This window comes from Arachis hypogaea, chromosome 16 (genome assembly GCF_003086295.3).
Source record: "Arachis hypogaea cultivar Tifrunner chromosome 16, arahy.Tifrunner.gnm2.J5K5, whole genome shotgun sequence".
Lineage (NCBI taxonomy): Eukaryota > Viridiplantae > Streptophyta > Magnoliopsida > Fabales > Fabaceae > Arachis > Arachis hypogaea.
In genome coordinates this window covers 29602123-29629628 of record NC_092051.1, presented here as the reverse complement: position 1 = coordinate 29629628, position 27506 = coordinate 29602123, and the positions used below count along the sequence as shown (strand labels likewise).

Here is a 27506-nt window from a genome sequence, read left to right as displayed (position 1 = left end):
GTCTGTTGCTGAGTGGATGATGGAAAAGGCTTGCTATTGCTAAACCTGTTTCTTCCACCATTATTAAAGCCTTGTTGGGGCTTTTGATCCTTCCATGAGAAATTTGGATGATTTCTCCATGTTGAGTTATAGGTGTTTCCAAAAGGTTCACCTAAGTAATTAACCTCTGCTATTGCAGGGTTCTCAGGATCATAAGCTTCTTCTTCAGAAGATGCCTCTTGAGTACTGTTGGATGTAGCTTGCATTCCATGCAGACTCTGAGAAATCATATTGACTTGCTGAGTCAATATTTTATTCTGAGCCAATATGGCATTCAGAGTATCAACCTCAAGAACTCCCTTCTTCATAGGCGTCCCATTACTCACAGGATTCCTTTCAGAAGTGTACATGAACTGGTTATTAGCAACCATGTCAATGAGTTCTTGAGCTTCTGCAGGCGTTTTCTTTAGGTGAATGGATCCACCTGCAAAAGTGTCCAGTGACATCTTTGATAGCTCAGATAAACCATCATAGAATATATCCAGGATGGTCCATTCTGAAAGCATGTCAGAAGGACACTTTTTGGTCAACTGTTTGTATCTTTCCCAAGCTTCATAGAGGGATTCACCTTCTTTCTGTCTGAAGGTTTGAACATCAGCTCTAAGCTTGCTCAGCTTTTGAGGAGGAAAGTACTTGGCTAAGAAAGCCGTGACCAGCTTATCCCAAGAGTTCAGGCTGTCTTTAGGTTGAGAATCCAACCATAATCTAGCTCTGTCTCTTACAGCAAAAGGGAAAAGTATGAGCCTGTAGACTTCAGGATCTACTCCATTAGTCTTAACAGTATCACATATCTGCAAGAATTCAGTCAAGAACTGAAAAGGATCTTCAGATGGAAGTCCATGAAACTTGCAGTTCTGCTGCATTAGAGAAACTAATTGAGGTTTCAGCTCAAAGTTGTTTGCTCCAATGGCAGGAATGGAGATGCTTCTTCCATGTAAATTGGAATTAGGTGCAGTGAAGTCACCAAGCATTCTCTTTGCATTATTATTATTTTCGGCTGCCATTTCCTTTTCCTGTTCGAAAATTTCTGAAAGGTTATCTCTGGATTGTTGTATTTTAGCTTCTCTTAATTTTCTCTTCAGAGTCTTTTCAGGTTCTGGATCTGCTTTCACAAGAATGTTCTTATCCTTGCTCCTGCTCATATGACAAAGAAGAAGGCACAGAAAAATAATAATAATAGAGATCCTTTATACCACAGTATAGGGATCCCTTTGTGAGTGGAAGAAAAGAGGGGGAGACAAAGAATGTGATGTAAAGGAAGAAACACAACTGTACGGATGGAAGAGATGTGAGATGTGATGTTAGGATATGAATGAATAAATAGAATAAGATGGGAGAGGGAAAATTTTCGAAAATTATTTTGAAAAAGAGTTAGTGATTTTTGAAAATAGTTTTTGAAAAATGTTTAGTATTTTTTTCGAAAATTTTTTAAATCAAAAATAAAAATAAAAATAATTAGTTAATTAAAAAGAAATTTTTGAAAAAGGGGGAGATATTTTCGAAAATTAGAAAGAGAGAATTAGTTAGGTGGTTTTGAAAAAGTTAAGAAACAAACAAAAAGTTAGTTAGTTAGTTGAAACAAATTTTGAAAACCAATTTTGAAAAGATAAGAAGTTAGGAAGCTAGAAAAGATATTTTGAAAAGATATTTTTGAAAAAGATATTTTTGAGAAGATATGATAGAATTAGTTTTGAAAAAGATTTGATTTTTAAAATCTCGATTAATGACTTGATTCATAAGAAATCACAAGATATGATTCTAGAACTTAAAGTTTGAATCTTTCTTAACAAGCAAGTAACAAACTTCAAATTTTTGAATCAAAACATTAATTGATTATGTTATTTTCGAAAATTTGATATAAAAAAAAGATTTTTGAAAAATATTTTTGGAATTTTCGAAAATAACTAAGAATTTTGAAAAAGATATGATTTTTGAAAAAGATTTTGAAAAAGATAAGATTTTCAAATTGAAAATTTGATTTGACTCATGAGAAACAATTTGATTTTAAAAAATTTTGAAAAAGTCAACTCAAATTTTCGAATTTGATGAGAGAAAAATGGAAAGATATTTTTTTTTTTTGATTTTTGAAATTTTTATGAAAAACATGAAAAATATGCAATGCATGAAATTTTTAGATCAAAACAATGAATGCATGCAAGAATGCTATGAATGTCAAGATGAACACCAAGAACACTTTGAATGTCATGATGAACATCAAGAACATATTTTTGAAAAATTTTTAATGCAAAGAAAACATGCAAGACACCAAACTTAGAATTCTTTAATGCTTACGCACTAAGAATTCAAGAATGCATATGATAAACATGAAAAGACACAAAACAAAAAATCATCAAGATCAAACAAGAAGACTTACCAAGAACAACTTGAAGATCATGAAGAACACTATGAATGCATGAAGTTTTCGAAAAATGCAAGATGCATATGCAAGTGACACCAAACTTATGATATGACTCAAGACTCAAACAAGAAACACAAAAATATTTTTGATTTTTATGATTTTCTAAATTTTTTTTTTTTGGATTTTTATTTTATATTTTTTGAAAATAGTCTTGAAAAAGAAAAATAAGGATTCCAAAATTTTTAGTATGAATTCCAGGAATCTTGCCATGTTAGTCTAAAGCTTCAGTCCAGGAATTAGACATGGCTCACTAGCCAGCCAAGCTTTCAAAGAAAGCTCCAGTCCAAAACACTAGACATGGCCAATGGCCAGCCAAGCTTCAGCATTTAACACCAGAGTATATTGATCTTGATAGCAAATTGCTGCTCATCATTTATCAAGTATGTAACTTACCTCTGATGGTTTGGAAGCCTCAGTCCAAAAGAATTTAGACATGGCTTTACAGCCAGCTAGGCTTCACATGCTTCATGAAACACTAGAATTCATTCTTAAAAATTTTGAATAAAATTTTTGAAAACATTTTTATTTTATTTTTTTTTTTCGAAAACAGATGAGAGGTTTTTGAAAATATTTTTGAAAAATTTTTGAAAAGAAAACAAAAAGAAAATTACCTAATCTGAGCAACAAGATGAACCGTCAGTTGTCCAAACTCAAACAATCCCCGGCAACGGCGCCAAAAACTTGGTGTTGTTGCCGGGATTGGGATCTCAGACGATTCTTGGCGCCAAACAGGAACAATTAAGTCCCCGGCAACGGCGCCAAAAACTTGGTGCACGAAATTGTGATGTCCAGGCTCAAACAATCCCCGGCAACGTGAGCAACTTGGTGCTCTGATCTCAATACATAATTGTCACAACTTCGATACAACTAACCAGCAAGTGCACTGGGTCGTCCAAGTAATACCTTACGTGAGTAAGGGTCGAATCCCACGGAGATTGTCGGTATGAAGCAAGCTATGGTCACCTTGTAAATCTCAGTCAGGCAGATATAAAGTGATAATGGTGTTTTCGAATATTCTATAATAAGATAGGGATAGAGGTACTTATGTAAATCATTGGTAGGAATTTCAGATAAGCGAATGGAGATACTTTTTGTTCCTCTGAACCTCTGCTTTCCTGCTATCTTCATCCAATCAGTCTTACTCCTTTCCATGGCTGGCTTTATGCAAGGGCATCACCGTTGTCAGTGGCTACATCCCCTCCTCTCAGTGAATAATATGCTCACGCACCCTGTCACGGCACGGCTATTCATCTGTCGGTTCCCGATCATGCTGGAATAGGATTCACCCTCCTTTTGCGTCTGTCACTAACGCCCAGCACTCGCGAGTTTGAAGCTCGTCACAGTCATTCAATCATTGAATCCTACTCAGAATACCACAGACAAGGTTTAGACCTTCCGGATTCTCTTGAATGCCGCCATCATTCTAGCTTACGCCACGAAGATTCTGGTTAGGATATCTAAGAGATATTCATTCTAGCTTTATTTCATGTAGAACAGAGGTGTTTGTCAGGCACGTGTTCGTAGGGGAGATGGTGATGAGCGTCACACATAATCATCACCTTCATCACGTTCTTGGGTGCGAATGGATATCTTAGAAGCGAAATAAGATGAATTGAATAGAAAACAGTAGTACTTTCATTAATCTTTGAGGAACAGCAGAGCTCCACACCTTAATCTATGGAGTGTAGAAACTCTACCGTATGAAAATACATAAGTGAAGGTCCAGGCATGGCCGTGTGGCCAGCCCCTATGGTCTAAGAACAATGCGTTCAAAGATGGTCAAAAAGACCAAAGATGGTCAAAAAGACGTCTAATACAATAGTAAGAGGTCCTATTTATAATAAACTAGTCACTAGGGTTTACATGAGTGAGTAATTGATGCATAAATCCACTTCCTAGGCCCACTTGGTGTGTGTTTGGGCTGAGCTTAAGTGTAGCATGTGCAGAGGCCATTTGTGGAGTTTGAACGCCAGTTTCTGTGCCAGTTTGGGCGTTCAACTCTGGTTTTGGATCCTTTTCTGGCGCTGGACGCCAGATTTGGGCAGAAGGCTGGCGTTGAACGCCAGTTTACGTCGTCAATTCTTGGCCAAAGTATGGACTATTATATATTTCTGGAAAGCCCTGGATGTCTACTTTCCAACGCAATTAGAAGCGCGCCATTTCGAGTTCTGTAGCTCCAGAAAATCCACTTTGAGTGCAGGGAGGTCAGAATCCAACAGCATCAGCAGTCCTTTTTCAACCTCTGAATCTGATTTCTGCTCAAGTCCCTCAATTTCAGCCAGAAAATACCTGAAATCACAGAAAAATACACAAACTCATAGTAAAGTCCAGAAATGTGAATTTAACATAAAAACTAATGAAAACATCCCTAAAAGTAACTAGATCCTACTAAAAACATATTAAAAACAATGCCAAAAAGCGTATAAATTATCCGCTCATCAACCCACCATCCAAAAATAATACAAGAGCACTGTAAAGCACAAACCTGATAGCCATTTATTTTTGTGTAGGTTAAACTCATTAACGAATGCACACCAATCTTTCTCAAAAGACTCTTCAAAACGGGCATTCCAAACAGTGCCATGCATTTTATCATCTATTTCCCTGTATTTAGCATATCCTCCGAGTTTATGTGGTATCTTCTTCATTATGTGCCATATACACCATCGATGTCTAGTATTTGGGAAGACATTCTTAATTGCGCCAAATATGGATTTGCACTGGTCCGTGATGATGGCCTGTGGGGGATTTCCCATGCAATTTAACCAGTTTTTAAAGACCCACTCAAAGCTAGGAATTTCCTCATTACCCAACAAAGCACATCCGAGTAGTGTGGACTTGCCGTGATGGTTGACACCAACGAAAGATGCAAACGGAAGTCCATGCTTGCAATAAAGACAGCCAAAATTTACTAAATCACAATATTGTTGGAAAAATGTAAACCCTTATAATGGAGACAAAAACACAAATATACTTGTTCCTTCTGTACGTTGTATCAAACAATACCACATCTCCAAAATATTCATACGATGCCCTGCATCTTGCATCTACCCATATCGCACTCTTAAACTTGTTAGTTTCGTCCACATCAACTGCATAGAAGAAATTCGGGGTTATATCTCTCATTCGCATGAAATATCTAATCATTTCCTTCACATCTTCGTTTACATCAGCACAACGCAAATTTCTCGTTATATAGTTCCTAACATCCTTTTCTGAGTAACCCAACTTTGATGACCCACCAACCTCATTTGCCAGTACGAGATAAGTCTTGTTAGGCCGTATGTCAGCCTCATCGTTGTTCTAAATCACACACTTGACATGCATGGTCGGTTCCCTGTACTCACTGTAATGCACAGCTTGCTCGGCAGAACACGCGTGGGTGTGCTTCAATTCTAATTTGGTCACCAGCCAATTATCATTATGCCTATCAAGCATCACGTACATCCTTTCTTTGCACCCAGCTGTTGTTATTCTCTTTACCCGCATTGCTGCCTTCACTCGAGATTCCCGATAACCTTCACGACTACAGTGTATCGATTGATTAATAGGTACCTTTAATTCCTTCCTGGTCTTGTCAAAGTTTGTATTCCTAATCCTCGTCACAAACCCAACTTTCTTCGAATAATTAGAATAGAACTCTTGTGCCCGCTGTAACGAATCAAATCTCAATCCTACGTACGGGATTTCCTCCACTGGAATTCCAGTGATCCGGGACCTGCAAATCCATTCAGAAAACGCATCACTCAACACAAACCGCATCAATCTAAACAATTTCCAATATGTCACTAGTTTTGCGAGAAGAATAAAATATATTTCACACCTCATTATTGCTTACCGTAGCATCATCCTTTTTCTGAATAGCGTCTTCAGATTCTTTCCCCTAAAATCGATAAACGAGGACATATCACCAAACAAGATACACATCAACCATTCAACACTAATAAAATACTTTGCCAACAAACAGAAAATACCTACTAATTGACATCCCAAACTAAACTAGTATAAAAAAGTACTATCGATAATCAAAACCATAAAAAAAATTAAAAAATTAAAAAAAAATTCATAGCTGGAAAAATCATCTCCACATGCTAAACTAAGAAATAATAAAACACAATTCATGCAATAAAGTGTATCCCTGCTAACTTTTGATAATACCTACTAATGGACAAACCAAATTTTTACTTTTTAAAAAATTACTATGTTTTTCTTGTAATAAATATATTAACCTACCATGAACAACACACATTAAGCAAATTAAACTGAGAAAAAAAATGAGTGAATGATGCTAAAATGAACAAGACACATCTAAGGATTAGCTGGTGTACTCCCAAATAAAAAATATAGAGCCAAAAAAATACAAATTTAATTTGCTAATATAAAGCTCATTTAACCATTTCTGAAACAGCAAATATCTAATAAAAAACACATCGATCTCAATGCATTGCTCAAAATATATAGTCATTCTCAACTGAATTTATTGCTATGTGTATCACAAGAAAACTCAGTACAAGACACATTCAATCGATATGAAAAAGTCACATTAAGCAAATTAAGTTGAAAAAAAAACACACAGAGTATTGCTAAAAATAAACAAGAAATACTATGTATGCTTAAAATATACACTCATTCTCAACTTAAATATGTGGCTCGATGTATCACAAGAAAATTCACCAAAAGACACATTAACCTGCCATGAACAACACACATTAAGCAAATTAAACTGAGAAAAAAAATAGGAGTGAATGATACTAAAATGAACAAGACACATGCAAGGATAAGTTGGTGTACTTCCAAATAAAAATTATAGAGCCAAAAAATACAAATTCAATTTGCTAATATAAAACTCGTTTAACCATTCCTAAAACCGCAAATATCTAGTAAAAAATACATGGATCTGAATGCATTGCTGAAAATAGATTGTCATTCTCAACTGAATTTATTGCTATGTGTATCACAAGAAAATTCACTACAAGACACATTAAGTCACTATGAAAAAGTCACATTAAGCAAATTAAATTGAAAAAAAAAATCACAGAGTATTGCTAAAAATAAACAAGAAAGACTATGTATGCTTAAAATATACACTCATTCTCAACTTAAATATATGGCTCAATGTATCACATGAAAATTCACCAAAAGACACATTAACCTATCATGAACAACACACATTAAGCAACTTAAACTGAGAAAAAAAAATATGAGTGAATGATCTAAAATGAACAAGACACATGCAAGGATAAGTTGGTGTACTCCCAAATAAAAATTATAGAGCCAAAAAATACAAATTCAATTTGCTAATATAAAGCTCATTTAACCATTCCTAAAACCACAAATATCTAATAAAAAACACATGGATCTCAATGCATTACTCAAAATATATTGTCATTCTCAACTGAATTTATTGCTATGTATATCACAAGAAAACTCACTACAAGACACATTAAGTCGCTATAAAAAAAGTCACATTAAGCAAATTAAGTTGAGAAAAAAAATAGAAAAAATAAACAAGACACATCTGAATCCCTGTTAATAACTCATGATGTAAAACATTAAAAAAAGGTTGCTGGAAGGCCTAAGCAAAAACGCCACTAAAAGAAGAATTACCTGTTCTATATGTGGTGTGTCATCTTCACTCAAACACAGAACATTAACGTCGGTGAAAATAGAATTCTCCCTCACGTCATACGCACTGCCGGACAATGCTTCTTCAAAAATTGGTGTATCCATAGGCATATTGTGATGCACTCGCCTTCAACACAGATACATACACTGGAAATCGGTGCTCCAGGAAGGGTCTGTGTCGCAAATGGAAAGGCTATTGTAGATTCTTATTGATGTTACTAAAATCAGGACGGAGATATTACCTGGTATAGTTCACGGCACAACGGTTTCACGACACCACCATGCACGCACGTCGCATCTATCTTCCACGAGGCTGTTGGTGTATCTAATTGGAATCGGGGAGAGAGACGGTCACTGGCGGATTGGGCACGGCGGCGTCCCGGTGACTGAAAATTTTGGCCAATTGTACGAGAGAGACGTTCGGCGATGGTTTTTTAGAAAAGAAATTGCTTGAAAGGGTTGGGATATTGAGTTTCTCTGGTTTGAGGTTAACCTGATCCACGTTTACCATTTCCTTACTTTTTCAAAATGTTTTTCATGGACCCCACATTAAACCTAATTTAGCCATTTAAATTTATTTTAATTTTTTTTTAATTTGTGTTGGTAATAGTTGGCAGACTCTCTCTTGGTAACGTATACTTTTCCATAATTCAACAAATAAAATCTCCAAGTAATCGAGGTTTCCTCTATGGGCTGCTAAATTGTTCATTTGCATTCTACTTGTTTTCTTTTCAAGGTTTGTAACATATTTTTTTTCACAATGCCAAATTGCGATCATTTTGTTGAAAATATCTTACGAGTGTATGCATGGTGCCTTACAGTGCATGAGAAGTCCATTTTGCTGCCACTTCCTGCAAGCCTACTGGCCATGGAAGAACCTTTTATTTTTAAGTGGTTCATGCAATTTGCCATGCTCTCCATGTTCCCTCTGATATGTCGCGACGGCTTGGTTGTTCCATACTTTGCTTTGCTTGCTCTCTTCATCCTGATATTCGACGTACCTGGTCAACAGAGAGTTAAAGAGGGCAATTATTTGTATAATTATTTGGGTGCAACAACTGTACGCCTTGTTTTATTTTGTTATTTCATTCTTCACATAGTTTACTTGACCATGAATCCACCTGAGAAGTATCCTTTCCTTTTTGAAGCAATAATTATGAATATGTGCTTCTCTTAGTTTGTGCTTGTAACTCTTGGCTGCAATATAAAGCGGTGGGTGTTGAATAAACCTACCAAATTAGAAGTAGACAAAAAGTTTATTTGATACAGTTTTTACTTTGGAGTAGAAACCTGAAACCAGTCCATCCAAAATAAAAGTACGTACGTATATTTAAGTGACCGGTTTTTTTTTGTGAAAATTTATATTTACTTATAAAAATTATTAAATTATTTAATATATTTAATTAAATTATTATTTAACGTTTTTCAAATATTCAACTAGATACGAAAATAATTGAAGTTGAGTCTGCATATTATTTTATGTCCATGATTAATCATTAATTTAACTCATAAACATATTTGAGTTTCACCAAGAAAATAAATAAATTAAGAGGAGCATGCATGCAAGGCGCATGTTAGCAACAAGAGGGAAGGCGAAGATATCGAAGCGCACGGCAATAAGAAAGAGGTGTTTGGTACGGTACGATCATAAATTCATAAGTATCGATATAATTAAAATATGAACAAATTAAAACACGACATGTAAATTATATTTTCCACATCAATAATTAATTTTTTTTTAAATATATATCATATCAATTATTTTACTAAACTATCCTTATACTTTAATAAAAATAAAAAATATTTTTTTATTTAATATTACAAAGACTAAAATATCCTTTTTTATATTAAACAAAAATTATTTTAATTTTTTTAATTTAATCAAAATTTAATTAACTTTAATTTTATAATTTTAAATTAAAATTAATTTAAAAATCAAAATCAAAATACATTTCATTATTTATATACATTGAAAAATTAATTCATTGATCATGAACCCTAATCTAATCTTTTTCACCCCAGTTCATACCAAAAAGAACACATCTAAACAATTTTTCTTCATCATTTTAGGAATGAAGTTGTATTTTATCGGTAGATTGATATTCAATGATGAAAAAAAAATTTAGGCTCCATCCTCCGCCGTAAACGCATAGCCGCAGGGGTTGATGAAGGAAAAAACGGCATTGTAGCTGTCAGCACCACTACTATAAGATCCAATACCAATATCCGATAGGCCATTCGCCGGTATTGGGCTCTGGCAATAACCGAAGCCGGTGCAGATCTCGCTAGTTGTTTCATTAACACTGAGGCACACTGAAAAGCACCCAGTGGCATAGTTTCTTCTCTCTATAATATTATACTGTACTACTTCTCCAATTGTGTTGCAACCAACCACTGTGAACTTGTTTTTACTCGATGAGAAGCTGAAATGTGTCAAGTTGAAGATCTTATCGTAACTGATTTCGTTGATTCGCGTGCCGTTGACGTTGTATTTTATTGGTAGATTATTATTCAATGATGAAGAAAAATTGTTTAGATGTATTCTTTTTGGTATGAATTAGGATAAGAGAGATTAGATTAGGGTTCATGATCAATGAATTAATTTTTCAATGTATATGAATAATGAGATGTATTTTGATTTTGATTTTTAAATTAATTTTAATTTAAAATTATAAAATTAAAGTTAATTAAATTTTGATTAAATTAAAAAATTAAAATAATTTTTGTTTAATGTAAAAAAAGATATTTTAGTCTTTTTATAATATTAAATAAAAAATATTTTTTATTTTTATTAAAATATAAGAATAGTTTAGTAAAATAATTGATATAATATATATTTTAAAAAAGAAAAATTAATTATTGATGTGAAAAATATAATCCACATATCGTATTTTAGTTTGTCCACATTTTAATTATATCGATAGGTATGAATTTATAACCGTACCCTAGCAAACACCTAAGAGAGAAAGACGTTTAAAACCTTATTAACACTCTTCACCATTTCATCGCTCTCTGCATTTTTCTGCAAAATCTCAATTCCTTCGCTCCATTCTCTCTTACATTCAGTATTAATTTTCACTCTCTTCTCTCTCTCTCTCTCTCTTTGAATGTGTTTCATATTTTGATTTTTTTTTTGCCAGCTCTCTCCTGTTTTCTTTGTGATCTTTAATCTCGCTGTTATAGCATTTCATCTTTGATTGTTTTTTTTAGGGAAAACAAAGTGAAAATCAATATATATTTGATCGGAATCGAATCGTGTATGAACTTAATATATTATTGATTTTGGATTTAGTTCTGAACTCAGGTTCTGTTGGATTAATATAGTAGTAATGTTTTTTTTTTTTTTTTTTCATTTCAGAGCTAATTAGTTTTGTAATTGGTTTAGCTTTCTTTAGCGGTCCATTGCTTTAGATTTGGCTTATTACAATGTATAATTTTGTGAATTTAACCTTTTATGTTTGTTTGTTAAGTTACCATCACTTTAGGTGTTGTTGTTTCCATATTATGTATGCATGCATCTATTTCTTACTATCAATGCATACGTGATGATTGGAATGGAAAGAATTGCAACTAGATACTTTAATCATTATATTTTAACTTTGGCTCCCATAGGCACCATGTCCCGTATTCAGCCCTCACTTCAGAATTCTGGTTTTACCATCCACAATGCTGGAAGGAGCTCTGAAAGTAGGCTTTTGATTCAGAGCTTAACCATGGGTGAGAAGCACATGGATTCTCGTTCCGCCAAGTGGAAACGAACACAAGTATCATGTCAGAAAACAGCTGAACCCATCAGCCTCTCCAAGTCTGATGGTGGGTTATTTTTTTGTATTTAAATGAATCGTGTACTTGTCTTTGTTCATCATGGCTGTTGGTTGAAGATTTCAAACTTTTATAGCAGTTATTTTATCAATTGTACAAGTTCTACAGTTTTATATTTGTATTGAAAAGAAATAGATGAAGGAACTGTTCCATTACTATCGTTATTGAAATTGAAAGTTCACAAATATATGAATGCAAAGTACGGTATGTTACTGCTGAAGGTTAATGTTCTAACCAAGAATTAGTTCTCGGAAGTTACATGTTATAACTCTTTTATACTCTGAAAAAGGTGGCGGTTAAAGTAGTTTGCTTCTTGACATTCTTTCTTTTAAAGGCCTGATAATCATGCTATGATGATGTAGCTTCCTTGCAAAGCTTTCCTATGGAGAAAAATCCTTCGCAAGCTGCGAGTTTTCCTTATGGATTTGAGGTCTACAGCCATCCATCCTTTAATTTTCTTGACATTTCATTTCTCTGATTCTTGATAATTATATACTCGATGGTAATCAGCAATAATGTGGCCACAAATAAAAAAGCTTTATGTAAGCTTTTAGCAGGACATTGGATAAGATACTTTTTCCTTGCAATTGATGACTTTTGTCCAATCTACAGAATTGCGTTTATGAAATAGCCATGTCCCAGTATGGTTCTAAACTTCTAAAAATCCCCTAGAAGTATTCTGAAATCTGAACCACAAACATGACTGGGCATCGGCATTTTTTTTTTCATTATCCTATGATACAAAGTTATATGTTGCATGAGATGTCTTTTCGACATATGACAGAGCTTAGGTTTGACAACGATTGTATTCACAATCTATCATTATCTTTGTAACTCTTCCTTCCCTGACATGGAATATGTCTCATTTGGTTATGATCAGGCTTTGGTCACAGAGGTATGTGATGAGACTCAGATTGCTGAATTGAAAGTAAAGGTGACCTTTCTTGTCTCTTGTTTTCCGCTCTTGTAAAATTTGAAATCACTTTCAGTATAAATGAAATGAATGTCAGACTGTATCTTATAGGCTATATAAGAGGGTATGGTTTTCTGCTTTCCCTTTTACTGTGTCTAATTGTTTGGTATGAAATTATTTGGGATTTTCTATTGAAATATGTAATATAATGCAGCATGTCAAAAAATGATGTTGGCCATATGAATATAGTCCTCTAATATGCTGCGTGTGATGAAGCTTTTTGATGAATGCAATAAATTTGATTTACTCAACATATCTTTTGGCAAGTTATTGGATAATGGAGCTTTTGTCCATTTCAGGTAGTGATGCTTTTTGAGACTAAAATCCTATCTGAACATATAACGCATTTTTCCTTTTACATGGAAGAGAGTTCTGTATCAGTTTGTTTATGACCTTAGTTGACTTTTATTTTGATAGGTTGGAGAGTTTGAGATGCATATGAAACGCAACATTGGAGTAGTCAAAGCTCCTTTATCCAACATTTCACCAACTACAGCACCACATGTTCCGAGTAAACCCATGGTGGAATCAGCACCTGCTACCCCAGCACCATCACCACAACCACCAAAATCATCTCCAGGGAAGACCAATCCATTTCTGAATGATGCCACCGTGAAGTCATCAAAGTTAGCAGCACTGGATGCTTCTGGTCCCAATACTTATGTCCTCGTGTCATCCCCGACGGTATCTTTAACTGTTTTCCGCTGAACTCTGCTTTTACTGGTTTATTATTGTCTACTTAAGCCTTGTAGAGTTTGAGTGGATTTTTATTTTCATTTGTCTGTCTCTTTTTTCAGGTTGGTTCATTCCGAAGAGGTAGGACAGTGAAAGGGAAGAAGCAGCCTCCTATCTGTAAAGAGGTACATTTAGCATACCGCTTTCTCCATCCTCCACCATTCTGTTTCTAAGTAATCAACCAATTATGAGTTTATGACTGATGATTTTGTTTGTGGAAACTACATCAATGAAATGTATCTTAGGCTCTCTAAGTTGATCCATAATTTGGAAAATTTGTAGTATGTTCTAACAAATTGGCCTTTCTTTCCATACAAACTTATGAATGAAAGATATAAATGATATATTTTATCCTGGGAATACAAATATAACTGAGTTATATTTTCTACTAAGTTAATTATATATATGCTGTCATATAGTTGCATAGTCATGATTTTTGTGGGTCTAAAGTTCGTTTGACGATTACAAATCACTTTCATCACCATGTTCCTGATTCAGCACTAATATCTTCTCTTTTCCTTCTGTTTTGCTTTTTAATTTTGAAATATACAGGGTGATTACATCAAAGAAGGCCAAGTAATAGGGTATCTGGATCAGTTTGGCACTTCACTTCCTGTTAAGGTGATTTTTCTTAGCCTCTTTAATTGTGAGTAATTCTGAAATGTCTACTTCCTACTGACCGTTTCTCTTTTTATCTTTTTTTTTTGGGTTAAATTTAAATGTTGCAGTCAGATGTGTCTGGAGAGGTGTTCAAGCTACTCTTTCAGGATGGAGGTAGTGTCCACCGGAATTAAGTTATATAATATACGACTTTTGAGATAGTAGTAGTAGAAATGCGATTCAGCTGGATTTGAAATAAAGACACTTTTTAAGTTTCCTTCCAGTAAGTAATGATGACAAAATCCATAGATCAAGACTGGAGAAAAAGGGTCCTAAACTTGTTTTTCTACACTGAATTCTACCATCTTATGAGATACTTAGTACTCAACCTTTTCCCACCTTTGTGTAAGATATTCTAGTAACTTGGATGGATATGGTTGGTACTAGCCTAACTTTAAAAATGACTATTTAAGATATTGAAGAATTTATGGTTGGTACTAGCCTAAAATCTTTTCCCGTGTTAACTGACAAAGTCACATCTTATCCATGAAGATCTTGAATTCTTCTACATCAAAGACATTAGTGAAACTAAACACACTTTACAAACTGTGTGCCTGTTCTTTCGCTTGTACTTTTTAAATGATAATCAAGATTAACATGGTTCATTATAAATTAGTAAATTACCATAAAAGTCTACTGCTGGGGGTACGAGTTTCAGGGTTGCTGACTAACTTAATGGTTATGATCTACCTCTCCAATGTCCTTTTGATTGTTATTCATGATTTCCTGCATCCTGCCTAGTGCCTAGTTGCAACTTGCAACTTGCAACCACCAAGACTAAGGTGCAGTTTGATATTCATAGTTGTGATGAATTTCTTACTGTTTTTCTGTTTATGATTTACAGAGGCTGTTGGTTATGGAGATCCTCTTATGGCTGTCTTGCCTTCATTCCAGAATATCAAGTGATGAGTCATGTGGCATCATTTGTTGAGCAGCTGATATGACAAATTCATTTGTAGTCTGGTTATTCTTTCTTTTCGGCCGCAAATAAGTCAAGAAATAATGAATGGTACTGCTATATTGGGCAAGGAATCCTTTATAAGAATTTGCACGAGTTGTAGAAAAAATAGACATTACAAGGCAACTTCTAGTTCTATAGTGCTTTAGCTTGCTTAGAGATATTTGAACCAGCATTGCAACAATGTGCAAACATTTCCTTTTGCTGAATGATGTCAGAGCACATAAATAACCTACTGATCACTGATCACATCTACTGTGTCCATATATAGTTCTTAATACAGCGGGATGATTGTGAACAAATTATTATATTATAAATGAAATTGATTGATCTCCACCACTAAGAAGGCATTTTAGTGTCCAAGAAATGAATACCCATAAAAGTTAAGAGATTATGAAATCTTAATGAGCCCCATTAATCAAAGGGGGAAATCACTATTTTACTCCCTTGGTATAAAGAGATTATTATACCTACACAAACTTTACTAAAGAATTATGCAGTCTTCTCTGTACTCAGGACATCACTAATCCTTTGAACCAGCATCTCTTTCACTTTGTGTAGGGCATGTTCAAGGTTTTCCAGCTGCATAATTGGCACGATGGATGAGTTTATTTATGTGGTTTATTGCTTGATAGAATGAATGATTATTTCTTTCCTCTCTAATACAGCTTACTTGAAAAGATTTGAGATCCATACCTCTTGTCTAGCAAATCTGTTATGCAAGAATAATCCACTATACAGATCAAAACTATCTCTCATGGTGCTGTCCTTCTGCAATTAAGTTGTCGTTGTCAAGTGTCAATTTATTATATAAGATTGTTTCATGACTAGGTTTGGAAAGTGTATAATTAGAAGTGTACCAATTGAACAAGTGTCTGAAAGCCCTTTGTATCAATAGGTGTGAATTTAGCATCCATTTCTGCCAATGTCCTGGTAAAAATAAATAAATAAATAAATAACAAAGATATCCTAAAGTTGTATCTAGTGAGCATATCTTTAATGATTAAATTAAATGTATAGAAATCTGTTCTTCACTTGAGGGGGGTGTTAGAGATCCCCAAATTAATCGTCATGCAAAGTGTCAAAGAAAGGATGCCCAATAAGAGGTGCGGTATGCGTCAGCAGATTGGGCATAATCGACTATCTTGCCATCTGAATCTGCACGACCGACATAATAGGCACAACAAGGGGAAGTTATGATGATGACATGAAAGCTGCAACTTTTTGCGGACATGTCAAACAAGGTTAGACTATCCATAATTTAACATGAGTATTGACTATTTTTGTGTATAGTTCTTGCTTTCCCGTTAATACTAATGAGTGCACTTCAAGAAATGTATCTCATTATTTTTTGTCAGTGCTTCTTTGCTTAGCGCAACTGATAAGACTTTTCTCAAGCGGCCTGGAGCGACATTGGGGATGGACAATTCTCGGAGGATGGACATGAGTTCGATAGAGTAATTTTGTATTCGTACTTCAATTCTCACCTATAGAAAAATGTGATATGAATTCACATGTCAGGTTTAATCCAAATGAAGTACTTGCCACAACAAGTCCATTTTAACTTACTCATTGGACTTGATTATCCTGCTTTGTGAAACTTTGTTATTGTAATTCGATAATGGTATGTACTACATGCCCAAAGAAGACTTTATGTTGTTAAACCAAAAGAAAGTAACCGTGGATTGAATAATTGACATGTTCAATTAAAAAATTATCTTGTAATCTCCATGCTCATATAGTTGGGTGTTTCCTTTATCACATTTCCTTTATTAATTCACGGTGGATTCTAGTACTAACATGTAAGATATTTCAAGATTTTTTTTTCCATGTAATTTTTCCTTCAAGTCCATCCAAACTGGCCCAACACCTAAAAAATCCAATCCCATTAAATGAGTGTGTATTACACGCGTCCAAACCCTCCAAAACGTTAGTATACTCATTCGCGCCTTGAATATGAAACTTCCTTCTTCAACCTCGAAACTGCTACTGGAGTTCAAATCTCTCTCAAAATCTCTCAAAGCTCGTTCGTATTCTCTGTAAAAACTGCTTTTACTAAAGAATCGCAAGAAGGTTTCGAAAGAAAAAAGAAAAAACAAACAAAACAAGAACAGAGACTGGGAAAGGTATGAGATAAACTACTATTCATTGAAAATCTCGCAATCTCGCGTTTCTCCTAGATCGATTTAAGGTTTAGTGGTTTGAGTTGCTTCGTTTAGTAGATCGAGTTATTCTGATTCCATTTTTTTGCGTAACTAGAGCATACGAATGGAAATGTGTTATTATTCTGTGATATATAGTTCGGTTCATTAGAGTTGGTGATTTAGATTCACTTGATTGTTAAGTGTTCAGTTGAGTTTTTTTCATGCAGAAATGTTTTTCTTGTTGATTGAATACTTATCATGTTTTATTCAAAATATGAATGGAGATCAGTTCATTGGAATTGGTGATTTAGATTCACTTGATTGTTAAGTGTTCAGTTAAATTTTTTTGTATACACTAATATTTTTCTTACTGATTAAATGTTTATCACGTTTTATTCAAAACATGAATGGAGATCGGTTCATTGGAATTGCTGATTTTGATTCACCTAATTGTTAAGTGTTTAGTTGAGTTCTTTTGCATGCAGAAATATTTTCCTTTCTGATTGAATGTTTAACATGTTTTATTCAAAATGAATGGAGTTTGATTCATTGGAGTTGATTATTTTAATTCACTTGATTATAATATGCATGCTTATACTTACCGATGTATTGAGTAAAGTATTGACTAAATTTTTTTGTTCTTGCAACAAAAATAAAAAAGATGATAGTGACAAAAAAGTAGAAGCTGCGCTATAAAGATTTTATGATCTCATATTTCATAAAGTTGTGGAAATAATACAATGCTAATTAAAGCGATAAGGCCTCCCACCATTACACTAAGCGTGTGAGGTGGACGCCTTCCTTTATCAATGTAATGAGTAATAACTGTTATTATTGTTGTAATCTTCTCTTAATGATATATCATATTTTATATTTGTAATCAACTTATCTTTAGTAGTAATGTTTCAATCATCTTCTTGTTTTCGACCATAGCTTGCCTTATAGTGATCAAGAAATTAAAGTAAGTTAGCCATTCTAGCATCCAAATATTCCATAGTAAGCTTTATTCTTTCATTTCACTAATAAAAAGACAAGCAAATACAAAACATAGGAATTAGCTGTATATTTCAAAAAGAGTAAATAAGCAAATAAACTCGGTGCTGCAAAATATCTCTACTTGTAAAAGGAGAAACGCAGAAGACAAAAGGATCCCATCTGATCAAATATATCAAGAGAGAGAAGACACACGATATGTAATTAAATTAAATTAGTTGATTCTTAATCTCGTCTCCCTTTCGAGTCGTGTTCCTTATTTTGGTAGAAAAACTAATAAATTTGGAATAATTTTTGTAGAACTTTCTAGTTTTTTCTAGTGTCTTGAAAGTCATCTCGACCTTTGGGACAAATTGTTCATCCACAACACACCTGGTTTGCAGAATGAACTGAACATGTTATTAAGGTGAAACAATTGTATAGTACTAAATGAACGGAACATTATCCATTATATAAAATCAAATTCAAAACAGCTTTCTGCATAACGAACCGAACACGTTATTAAGGTGAAATAATTGTATAGTACTAACTGAACGAAACATTATCCATTATATAAAATCAAATTCAAAACACATGTGTCTATAATTTAGAAATTATCAATTCAATTCAATTCAGAACACCTGCGTCCATTCAATTCAATTTAGCAATTGCATTCCATTCAATTCGATTCAAAAAATAATCTAAACCTCGTCTACTTGATTCTTTTCAGAAGAATAATTCAAATCGCTCTCATTCAACTGATTTGAAGTTGAATCCTTCATTGTTTTGATAGCCTATTGAAATCCACAGATCGAAGAAAGAAAACGAAGAAGAATAGGAAGAAGAGCGACGAGCAGCAGAGAAGAAAAAGAAGAAGAACGACGCAGCAGCAGAGCAGATCTGAAAATTGCAATTAGATCGTTAACGTTTAAGAATGTTTACGTTGAAGAAGAAGAAGCTTTATGCGAATTAATAGGAGGGGGAAGGGGGCGCGCGTGTATTTCACGTAACTTAAAGAGAGGGGAGAGGCGCGTTAACAAAAAAGTGCTTGGATGACTTGGTTAGAGTTTTTACATGAATGTCGAGCATTATTCATAGAAATATATTTCTAAACAAAAGAATCATTTCAGGTTTAATTATAATGTGCAATATCAGAGTTTACCCGTGCAACTTTCTATTTTCAATCAAATGTTGTAATAATTTAAGTTGAAAAATAATGCAGTAAATCTAAAATTGTGTATGATTTAATAAATTTGAGAAAGGTTACTAGTGTGGGTAAACTAAACTAGTGTATGTAAATAATGAATTTGAGAAAGGTTACTGGTGCGAGATAATCACTATGACAAAAAGTAAAGACATGAAATGTGTATGATGCAGTGTCATAACAACAACTGGTGAAAATTATTCCAATCTTTTTTAAAAAACTGATGACAATACTACCAAGCGATACAACAAAAGCAAATCTCCGTGGTCCACATACTCCTATTTCAATCCATAAAGATAAAAACACAATGCTTAAATGTTAAATAATGCTGGAAAATTGACCCTTAATAATAAATGCTAATAACTCAAATGCGATAACTACCAGAAACAAGTCAATACTCACATAGCTCAGGCTCTGGGATAGCTTAATCGATGGATCATTGTAAGCATCCACCAAATCTGCTAAAAGTTTGGGTTGAATGACGTCATTTTGCAAATAGTGAGGTTCTTTGCTTTAGATTATCACAAAGCAAACTATTTCGTATGACACTCAGAACCAATAAACAATTGCAGGCGAGCATCAACAGGTTGGCCCATTGGGCATCTGACTGACCAAAGTCAATCTCATTGCTAACATCTCAAAGATTTTGTCATCTGAAATCTGTTATGACCACCTAACACTTTTCTTTATTATCCTTAAGTTGGACATTTTAGTGAGCTCTTGTCATGGAGGCTTGTGCTTGAACTCATCCTTATACTTCCACCAATGCTTGGACTTCCAATACTCTCTATGATTCCAATTGATGTAAGCCAAGCTTTGATGAAGTTTGAAACAAGTTAAGAGCTCCCAAAATTGATCCTCTGTTGTATACCGGGATTCTAAACTTTGTTTTTGCACTCATCTTCTAGTTGATTCTCATGGTTCCATCCAGGTGACAAGACTTCAGAATTCTCACTTAAATGCCAAAGCCCTCCTAAATCCATTCAATTGAGCATTCGGCCAACCTTGGGACCCAAACCTTGAGGTTTCAACCCTAGTGAGCCTTGATTTATATTGCCAACCACTAACTATTTGTCTCTTGCTCTTTAATCCACAAAGAGCTCTAAGTTGACCATCCGTTTCTAGCAAACCGTATTCAAGTGGGCCAATAAAGCTAAAGGACAAGATTTTTACCCACGCAAATGATGTGACAGATGGTGGTGACTTAGGAAGAGAGGCTTCCAACGGCTTTAGCGATGTGATCTCCACTCCCTTTTGCTCCTCTTGGATAACCTTCACCTCTTGACAAGCTTTCTCAAGTTCTATTCCTTGTTCACTAACTTCTTCTAACTCTTCCTCATTACTCAAGTCATGTCTCGGAGGTTGTACACAGTCCTCTTTAACATCAATCTCACACTTCATGGAGGAAAGTTCAACAATCTCAACAAGACCATTAGTTGGAGTACAACAAATAAGGATTTTCGCAACGGTAAAAAACTGTTGCCGTAGATTGAAAAACCGTTCCCAAAACTTTAGGCAACGCTTTGGCAACGGTTTTTTACCTGTGGTATATGCGGCCGTTGCCAATGCTCAAAGGCAACGGTTTTTTACCTAAGGCAACGGTAACAAAAAAACCGTTGCCAAAGTTATTGGTATAGACAACGGTTTCAAAAGAAAATTTTAAACAACGGTTTCTAACCGTTACTCGATAAGGAACGATTTTAAACCATTCTCTTTCATGATCCAATGGTTTAAAACTATAATTGAATAGGCAACGGTTTTAAACTGTTGTAGTTTTATTATTCACAAAGCCAACGGTTTTAAAGCGTTACCGTTGGTGTCGTTTTTTTGGCAACGATTTTAATACCATTGCCATTTAATAGTTGTCTAAGACAATGGTTTTAAAGCGTTACTATTGGTGTCGTTTTTTGGCAACGGTTTTAAAACCATTCTTTTTGTGACTTTTGACAATAGTTTTCTGTAGTTATATGTTTTTTTATTTACAATAATTTTCTCATGTTGCATTAAAATTAATATTCCAACTATTTTTTTAATTTAGTGTCAATAAATAACCTTAATTATTTGAATCAAATTACTAAAGAAAACTAAATGAATATTTACCATCAAATTTGATTTTTAAAGTATTCTATAACATTCATACATATTTGTGACCTATAAAAGAGATTTTAGAAGTCAAATAAACTAGGATACTTTAAAATCACATAATAAGAGTCTAAGTCATAACCATATCTAACCTTTCGTTTGTGTGCTCAATGGTGACGCACGATGATGGCGGCGACGGTCCCTCTGGTTCTCCTTGTCTCGGATGCAGCTCTTCCCCTCTCTCCCGGCGACAGCGATGGTGGCGATCTTAGGCGGTGTCGTCCCTTCTTTCTTCCCTTTCCTTCTTCCCCGAGCCCCCACTTCTCTCTTTCCCTTTCTTTCTTTTGTTTCCCCTCTCTGTATTAGTGTTGGGATAGGTTTCTGATTTAAAAATTAGGGTTTCGTAAAGGTATAAAAATAAAATATATTTTTTGATAAAATTAAAGGGTAAAATAATAATTTTAAAATAAATGTATTTTATTAAAATTATTTAAAAATATTATTTATCAATATATCGCTGAGTTTAAATAATTATTTTTAACTTAAATTATAAAATGAACAAATTAAATTATTTAACTCTTTATTGTTTTTTATTACAAAAATTTTAATTTCAAATTATATAAATAACCAATTACAATAAAAATATGCAAGAATATTAATTAATTTAAACTCAAAGTATTTATAAAATTAATTTAATCATTCTTAATAGATTATTTTCTAAAAATAAGGAACTCGAATTAAATCATAAATTATTCATAATAAAAGTTACTTAAATTAAATTATACAATTCTTTCTTATTTTTCAATTATCAAAATTATAATTTTAATTATACAAAAATTCAATTATAATAAAAATTATATAAAAATCCTAATTAATTTAAACTCCAACTATTATAAAAATTATATATAATTTTTAATTATTTTTAAATTTAAACTCCAACTATTATTTTTTAATTATTAGAAAATTATTATTTGATAAAAAATTGTTGTAATGGTTATAAACCGTTCTTTAAAATAGTCAAAAAGAACGGTTTTATTTTGTTGCTATAACGTAATGAAAAATTGAACTTCAATAGCATCACTGTAAAAACCGTTGTCTAAGACCATCTAATAGAACGATTTTAAAGTGTAGCATTTTGGCAACGATTTTTATGCGTTTCTTTTGTACAATTATTTAAACAACAAAAAAAATCGTTGCTTAAAACCAAATCATGGTAACGGTTATAAAACCGTTCTTTAAAATAGTCAAAGAGAACGGTTTTAGTTTGTTGCTATAAAATAATGAAAAATTGAATTCAACAGTAACGCTATAAAAAACCGTTGTCTAAAACTATCTAAGAGAATGGTTTTAAGGCGTTGCAAAATTTGACGTTGCTAAAGCCCATATTTATTGTAGTGAGTGGAAGTGTCTTGAATCTTGGAATCCACCTCTTGCTCAACTCCTCCTAACTTTTCAACCACTTCTTCAAATTCAATGCATTGAACCTTCTCCACTTGTTGCAATTCATGCTTCAACTCCTTTTCTTTCCCTTGAAGTTCGAAGCTCTCTTCCACTCCATATTCTTCAATTAAAATTGATTCTTCGCATTCATTCGTGGAAGTGCTTGGATTGTTGCAAGAGCGTATTGAGGCCAATCGGGTTAAAGTTTCCGCTAAGGTAGCCATGATAGCATTGTATTGCTTGATTGATTCCTGCTTTTCCTTTCTCGCCTCCCTTCGCTCTTGAAGAAAGGAGCGGAGAGTATTATCCATGGAGAGTTGTGATGGAAAGAAGAGTTCAACATTTGGGAGAAGGTTTTCATACAAGAGAGGTGGTTCATAAGGGTAGGAATATTGAGGTGGTGTATATGGAGGTGATGATTCAATAGGTCTATGAGAGTATTGATGTTGGAATGGTGGTGGTTCTAAGTATGGTTCATATGGCTCATATGGTTATTCTTGAGGCACACATGGTTGGTGATATGGTGGATATAGATTAAGATCATATGGAGGTGTTTGGTAGTAAAATAGGGCTTGTGAGTGATATGGTTGAGGGTGAGGTTGAGGAGGTAGTTCATAGGCATATGGTGGTCAAGGTTCATTACCATAAGGAGGGTCACCATATCCATTGGATTGGTATGCGTTATGGGATGGGTTGTGTTCATAACAAGGCGGAGGAGGTTGTTGCCATGAAGGTCGTCCATATGAACGTGGCTCCTCCCACAACTGATTTTCCGATCCACAATGCGAACCATCATTGAAGTTTTTATTTTCTACAACATAGTTACAACCAAACTCAAAGCCAAAAGGGTGAGAATTTATAGCGAAAAGAGGAAATAAAAACAAAAGCTATCAAGAAACAAAGAAAAATAAACTCTTAACTACTAAAACAAATCAAGAAAACAAACAAAAAGCAAGATATTTACATATTCACATATTAACAATAACTAATAACAAGAACACATTGCAATTCCCCGGCAACAGCGCCAAAAACTTGATGCGGACCAAAGTCCAACATAAAGAGAATAAAAATAATGTGCCTGAATTAGTATGTCGGTGCCTCGGCCTAGCTCCTCCGGCGCTGGCGCTATCGCTGCCACAAGGACTCTTATCTTCTTCGTTGTTGTCGCCTGTTGTGGCGCTACGGTAATGGCTCCAATTCAATCTGTTTTCACCGTGAACTAAACCGTCCGAAACCCTTTCTCCACCGTTGAGCTTCTTGACGTTAATGGAAGTAGAGAAGATTTCTTCGTCGACTTCCTAAATTCCAACAAGGAAAAAGATAACACCTCAAGAAGTTCCTCAAATGACCGTACAACAACTCCAATTCCTCTATCGCTTCTGTAGACTCTAACTCTATTTTCATCGGTGAATTGTCCGTCTCCTTATGAATTCCTGAGCAATAATTTTTTTTCTCTTATTTTTTAGTTACTTCATGTTATAATTAATTAATTAAATAATTCAACTAATTCATACTAGCATGTTTACAGGACGATGACTTTGTTTCCTCGCCAAGCACCCTTACTCTCACGCACGGCGGTAGCCTGTTTACCAAACCCATTCGTCCTAATTAACTTCCGACAATTACAATCTCTAAGTTGAAGAACTGGTACTATGCATTTTTTACGCTAATATTATTGGCAATTGACTCTGTTGTCATGTGGTTTACAAAAAATGATCAATGCTATGCTTAATTCAACTGGTGTATTTTGTTATTGGCACAAGTTGAGGGCCAAATTTTTAAATTTAAATCCCTTTATACGGCTCCAATCAGAGTCACTAGAATGGAATATTCTTATCTGTTCCTTTAAGATCTTGCTACTACTTTTTTCACCATAGACAAAACCATGTTGGATTTTTTTTTCACATTATGGGAATAGGTTAGTATAAGTATATTTGTCCACATCTTATTTTTATTTATTAATTTTAAAAAATTAAAAGAAATCTTTTAACAAGTGTCTATAATAAGTCATTAATACATATGAAAAAATTTTAGAATCTATATAACATCTCACAAATAATATACTAAAAATTATTCACTTTATTATTAATAAACTAATCTACTAATTCAATTAATTATTACCGAAGTGCTAATACTAGACATGGCAGTGCCTAAATGAATCTAGAATTTAATTTTGATGTACTGATAGTGTAAAGTAATTTTACACATGTATCTAATTATGTAACGACATATCAGTAAAAATAATTACTTTTCATATTGACTGCGTGAATGGTAATCCAAAAGAATGGATGTGATTGTTGATGAGGAAAAATCAATTCCACACAAACTAACCAGCAAGTGTACCGGGTCGCATCAAGTAGTAAAACTCACAAAAGTGAGGTCGATCCCACAGGGATTGATGGATCAAGCAATTTTAGTATGGTGATGAGTCTAGTTAAGCTAACAGTTGGTGTTTTGAGTGAAAATTGATTAACAGAATATAAATTGCAAGAAATTAAAGTGCTAAAAGTAAATTGACTGAAACTTAAATGGCAAGAAAGGTAAATTGCTGAAACTTAAAGAGCAAGAAACTAAAAGGGCTGAATCTTAAATTGCAAGAAATGTAAATAACTGAATCTTAGAATGCAAGAACTTAAAATTGCAAAATCTAAAGTACAATGAAACTTAAATTGCATGAATAATAAAGGGAATTGGGTGCATGGGATCAAAACAGCAGTAAACAATTGCAGATTAAAGTAAATCAGAGAGATCTAAATTGAAGAAATTCAAAGAAAATGATTCATCAGGGATTGGAGATATCATAATCCATCATGAACCAATTGAGTCTCAACTCCTTTCTCAATCATATGAGTAGATCTATGGCGGATTGAAATTGATTGGATCCCAATTTCTTGGCAATCCAATCTCTCTAATCACAATCAATCTTGCCAATTCCTTGATCTAATTGTCATGAGAAGAGTTAGAGCACATTCTCTTATCCATAAGTCACACAGATTCTCAAAACCTCAATTCCTCCCGAATGGTGTTGGTTAGGAGAATTGTGAAGGATAGATCTCCAATTCAAATATAGGTGATTCCCCTTCCGAGGCTCACACCCACATTCAATTGAATTAAACCCCCTTCTGGAGTGAATAATTCACAATCCAAGCAGAAGATATCCTATAGCTACACAATTGAATTGAGAAGAAGAAGAATTTCATTGATTCATTAAGATTACAATAGAGCTCCTCCCTCTAATGAATTTGGGGTTTAGTTCATCATTGCTCCAATTAAAACAGAAAACAAAGAAGTTGCAGAAAAATGCAGAAGAGACAATACAAAGAGAATTGAGTGCAGAGTTTCCCAATTGGGAGCCTGACTCTCTAGCCTCTCAGATTTCAGATCTGCTAACCTCTTCTCTAAATCAAATTCTTTCTTATTTATACACTTTCTAATTCAGTCTTCAAGTCCTTGGATTGGGCTTTTTGGCCTTGTTGAAGTGGGTTGAAGTGGCTCCAATCCTGTTGAGAAGAGATGAGTGCTCAATTGAAGAGTTCTGATATCCACGTTGGAGTCCACGTTTGAGGGTAAACATTGAGTCCAACGCTTTCTTAAGGAAAATTGGAATCTGGGTGTGTAGAGCAACGTTTGACTCAACGTTAGGGCACCAACGTTCGCCTGGCCGCGTGTGTGTGTGGATAGCCATTTTTGCCGTTCCACGCGTGCGCGTCGCCTACGCATTCGCGTGGCTAGGACAAATTGCACGCCCACGCGTACGCGTCGATGCAATTTTTCCCTTCCCAGATTTTGAAAGCTTTTCGAAGAAGTTTTCCCCAATGTTGGAGTGGCAACGTTGGCATACCCACCCGTGCGCGTCACCCACGCGTGCGCGTCCCCCACACGTGCGCGTGGATTGTCAAACTTCCACGCTCACGCGTACGCGTCGCCCACGCGTGCGCGTGGATTCCAATTTTTAAAACTCCATATTTTGAATGTTTATCGCGCACGTTGGTCTTAACGTTGGACCAACAACGTTCCCTCCAATGTTGGACAACCCACGCATGCGCGTCACTCACGCGTGCGCGTGGATCATCAAAATTCCACAATGCACGCGTGCGCGTCACCCACGTGTGCACGTGATAGTTAATATTTCCAATTTCCAGAAAGCAAACTGTATTGAAAATGTTGGAGGTAACGTTGGCTCACCAACGTTCCCTCCAACGTTGGCACCAGAATTTTGCAGCAAATTCCACTTCTCTTCCAACGTTGCTTCCGCTGCTTTGCTTCTTCCTCTGCTCTTTCCTCTTACCTATAATCAATCAACCAATTGCATCAAGGTTTGCTATAATTACAAGGTAATTGCATCATTCATAACATCAAGTAAAATTAGCATAAAATCTTGTAAAAAAAGCACATAAATACCCATGTCTAATTGAACTAAGTGATGTATGAAA

The 27506-nt window shown here is 34.5% G+C and overlaps 3 protein-coding genes, 1 long non-coding RNA gene and 1 other non-coding gene across 6 annotated transcripts; 3 read left to right on the top strand and 2 right to left on the bottom strand.

Annotated features, from left to right (window-relative positions):
- Window positions 1-539: 539 nt before the first annotated feature.
- Window positions 540-647, top strand: LOC112760882 (small nucleolar RNA R71). Its single transcript, XR_003181298.1, has one exon. It is a non-coding gene; the product is annotated as a small nucleolar RNA R71 (small nucleolar RNA).
- Window positions 648-4885: 4238 nt separating this feature from the next.
- LOC140180086 (protein FAR1-RELATED SEQUENCE 5-like) lies at window positions 4886-8188 on the bottom strand. Its single transcript, XM_072220483.1, has 8 exons — window positions 8066-8188; window positions 7545-7610; window positions 7083-7148; window positions 6280-6341; window positions 5867-6176; window positions 5465-5761; window positions 4994-5343; window positions 4886-4943 (listed from the first exon to the last, which is right to left on the bottom strand). The coding sequence occupies exons 1-8, from the start codon at window positions 8186-8188 to the stop codon at window positions 4886-4888; spliced, it is 1332 nt and encodes a 443-aa protein (XP_072076584.1).
- Window positions 8189-11034: 2846 nt separating this feature from the next.
- Window positions 11035-15570, top strand: LOC112758842 (uncharacterized). Of its 2 annotated transcripts, XM_025807618.3 has the most exons (9): window positions 11035-11148; window positions 11696-11896; window positions 12268-12335; window positions 12786-12839; window positions 13296-13562; window positions 13676-13738; window positions 14166-14234; window positions 14342-14387; window positions 15118-15570. In XM_025807618.3, the coding sequence occupies exons 2-9, from the start codon at window positions 11701-11703 to the stop codon at window positions 15177-15179; spliced, it is 825 nt and encodes a 274-aa protein (XP_025663403.1). In that variant the 5' UTR covers window positions 11035-11148; window positions 11696-11700; the 3' UTR covers window positions 15180-15570. The 2 variants fall into 2 exon arrangements, with proteins under 2 accessions (XP_025663403.1, XP_025663401.1); XM_025807616.3 differs by lacking the exon at window positions 11035-11148 and having other exon boundaries at window positions 11170-11896.
- Window positions 15520-16674, bottom strand: LOC112758843 (arogenate dehydrogenase 2, chloroplastic-like). The gene is made up of 4 exons (XM_072220168.1): window positions 16267-16674; window positions 16092-16161; window positions 15928-16002; window positions 15520-15813 (listed from the first exon to the last, which is right to left on the bottom strand). The coding sequence occupies exons 1-4, from the start codon at window positions 16302-16304 to the stop codon at window positions 15724-15726; spliced, it is 273 nt and encodes a 90-aa protein (XP_072076269.1). The 5' UTR covers window positions 16305-16674; the 3' UTR covers window positions 15520-15723.
- On the top strand, window positions 16318-16956 carry LOC140179944 (uncharacterized). Its single transcript, XR_011874175.1, has 2 exons — window positions 16318-16475; window positions 16590-16956. It is a non-coding gene; the product is annotated as an uncharacterized lncRNA (long non-coding RNA).
- Window positions 16957-27506: the final 10550 nt, after the last annotated feature.

Coding starts and splice junctions, on each gene's coding strand:
- LOC140180086 (XM_072220483.1), bottom strand. CDS start 8,188: ATGGATACACCAATTTTTGAAGAAGCATTGTCCGGCAGTGCGTATGAC. Junction 7,149..7,544: donor TATTTAAGTTGAGAATGAGT/GTATATTTTAAG, acceptor TGTTCATGGCAG/GTTAATGTGTCTTTTGGTGA. Junction 6,342..7,082: donor TATTTAAGTTGAGAATGAGT/GTATATTTTAAG, acceptor TATCGATTTTAG/GGGAAAGAATCTGAAGACGC.
- LOC112758842 (XM_025807616.3), top strand. CDS start 11,596: ATGCATCTATTTCTTACTATCAATGCATACGTGATGATTGGAATGGAA. Junction 12,840..13,295: donor TTGCTGAATTGAAAGTAAAG/GTGACCTTTCTT, acceptor TTATTTTGATAG/GTTGGAGAGTTTGAGATGCA. Junction 14,235..14,341: donor GCACTTCACTTCCTGTTAAG/GTGATTTTTCTT, acceptor TAAATGTTGCAG/TCAGATGTGTCTGGAGAGGT.
- LOC112758843 (XM_072220168.1), bottom strand. CDS start 16,304: ATGACGATTAATTTGGGGATCTCTAACACCCCCCTCAA. Junction 16,162..16,266: donor ATCTCTAACACCCCCCTCAA/GTGAAGAACAGA, acceptor TATTTTTACCAG/GACATTGGCAGAAATGGATG. Junction 16,003..16,091: donor TTCAGACACTTGTTCAATTG/GTACACTTCTAA, acceptor ACTTAATTGCAG/AAGGACAGCACCATGAGAGA.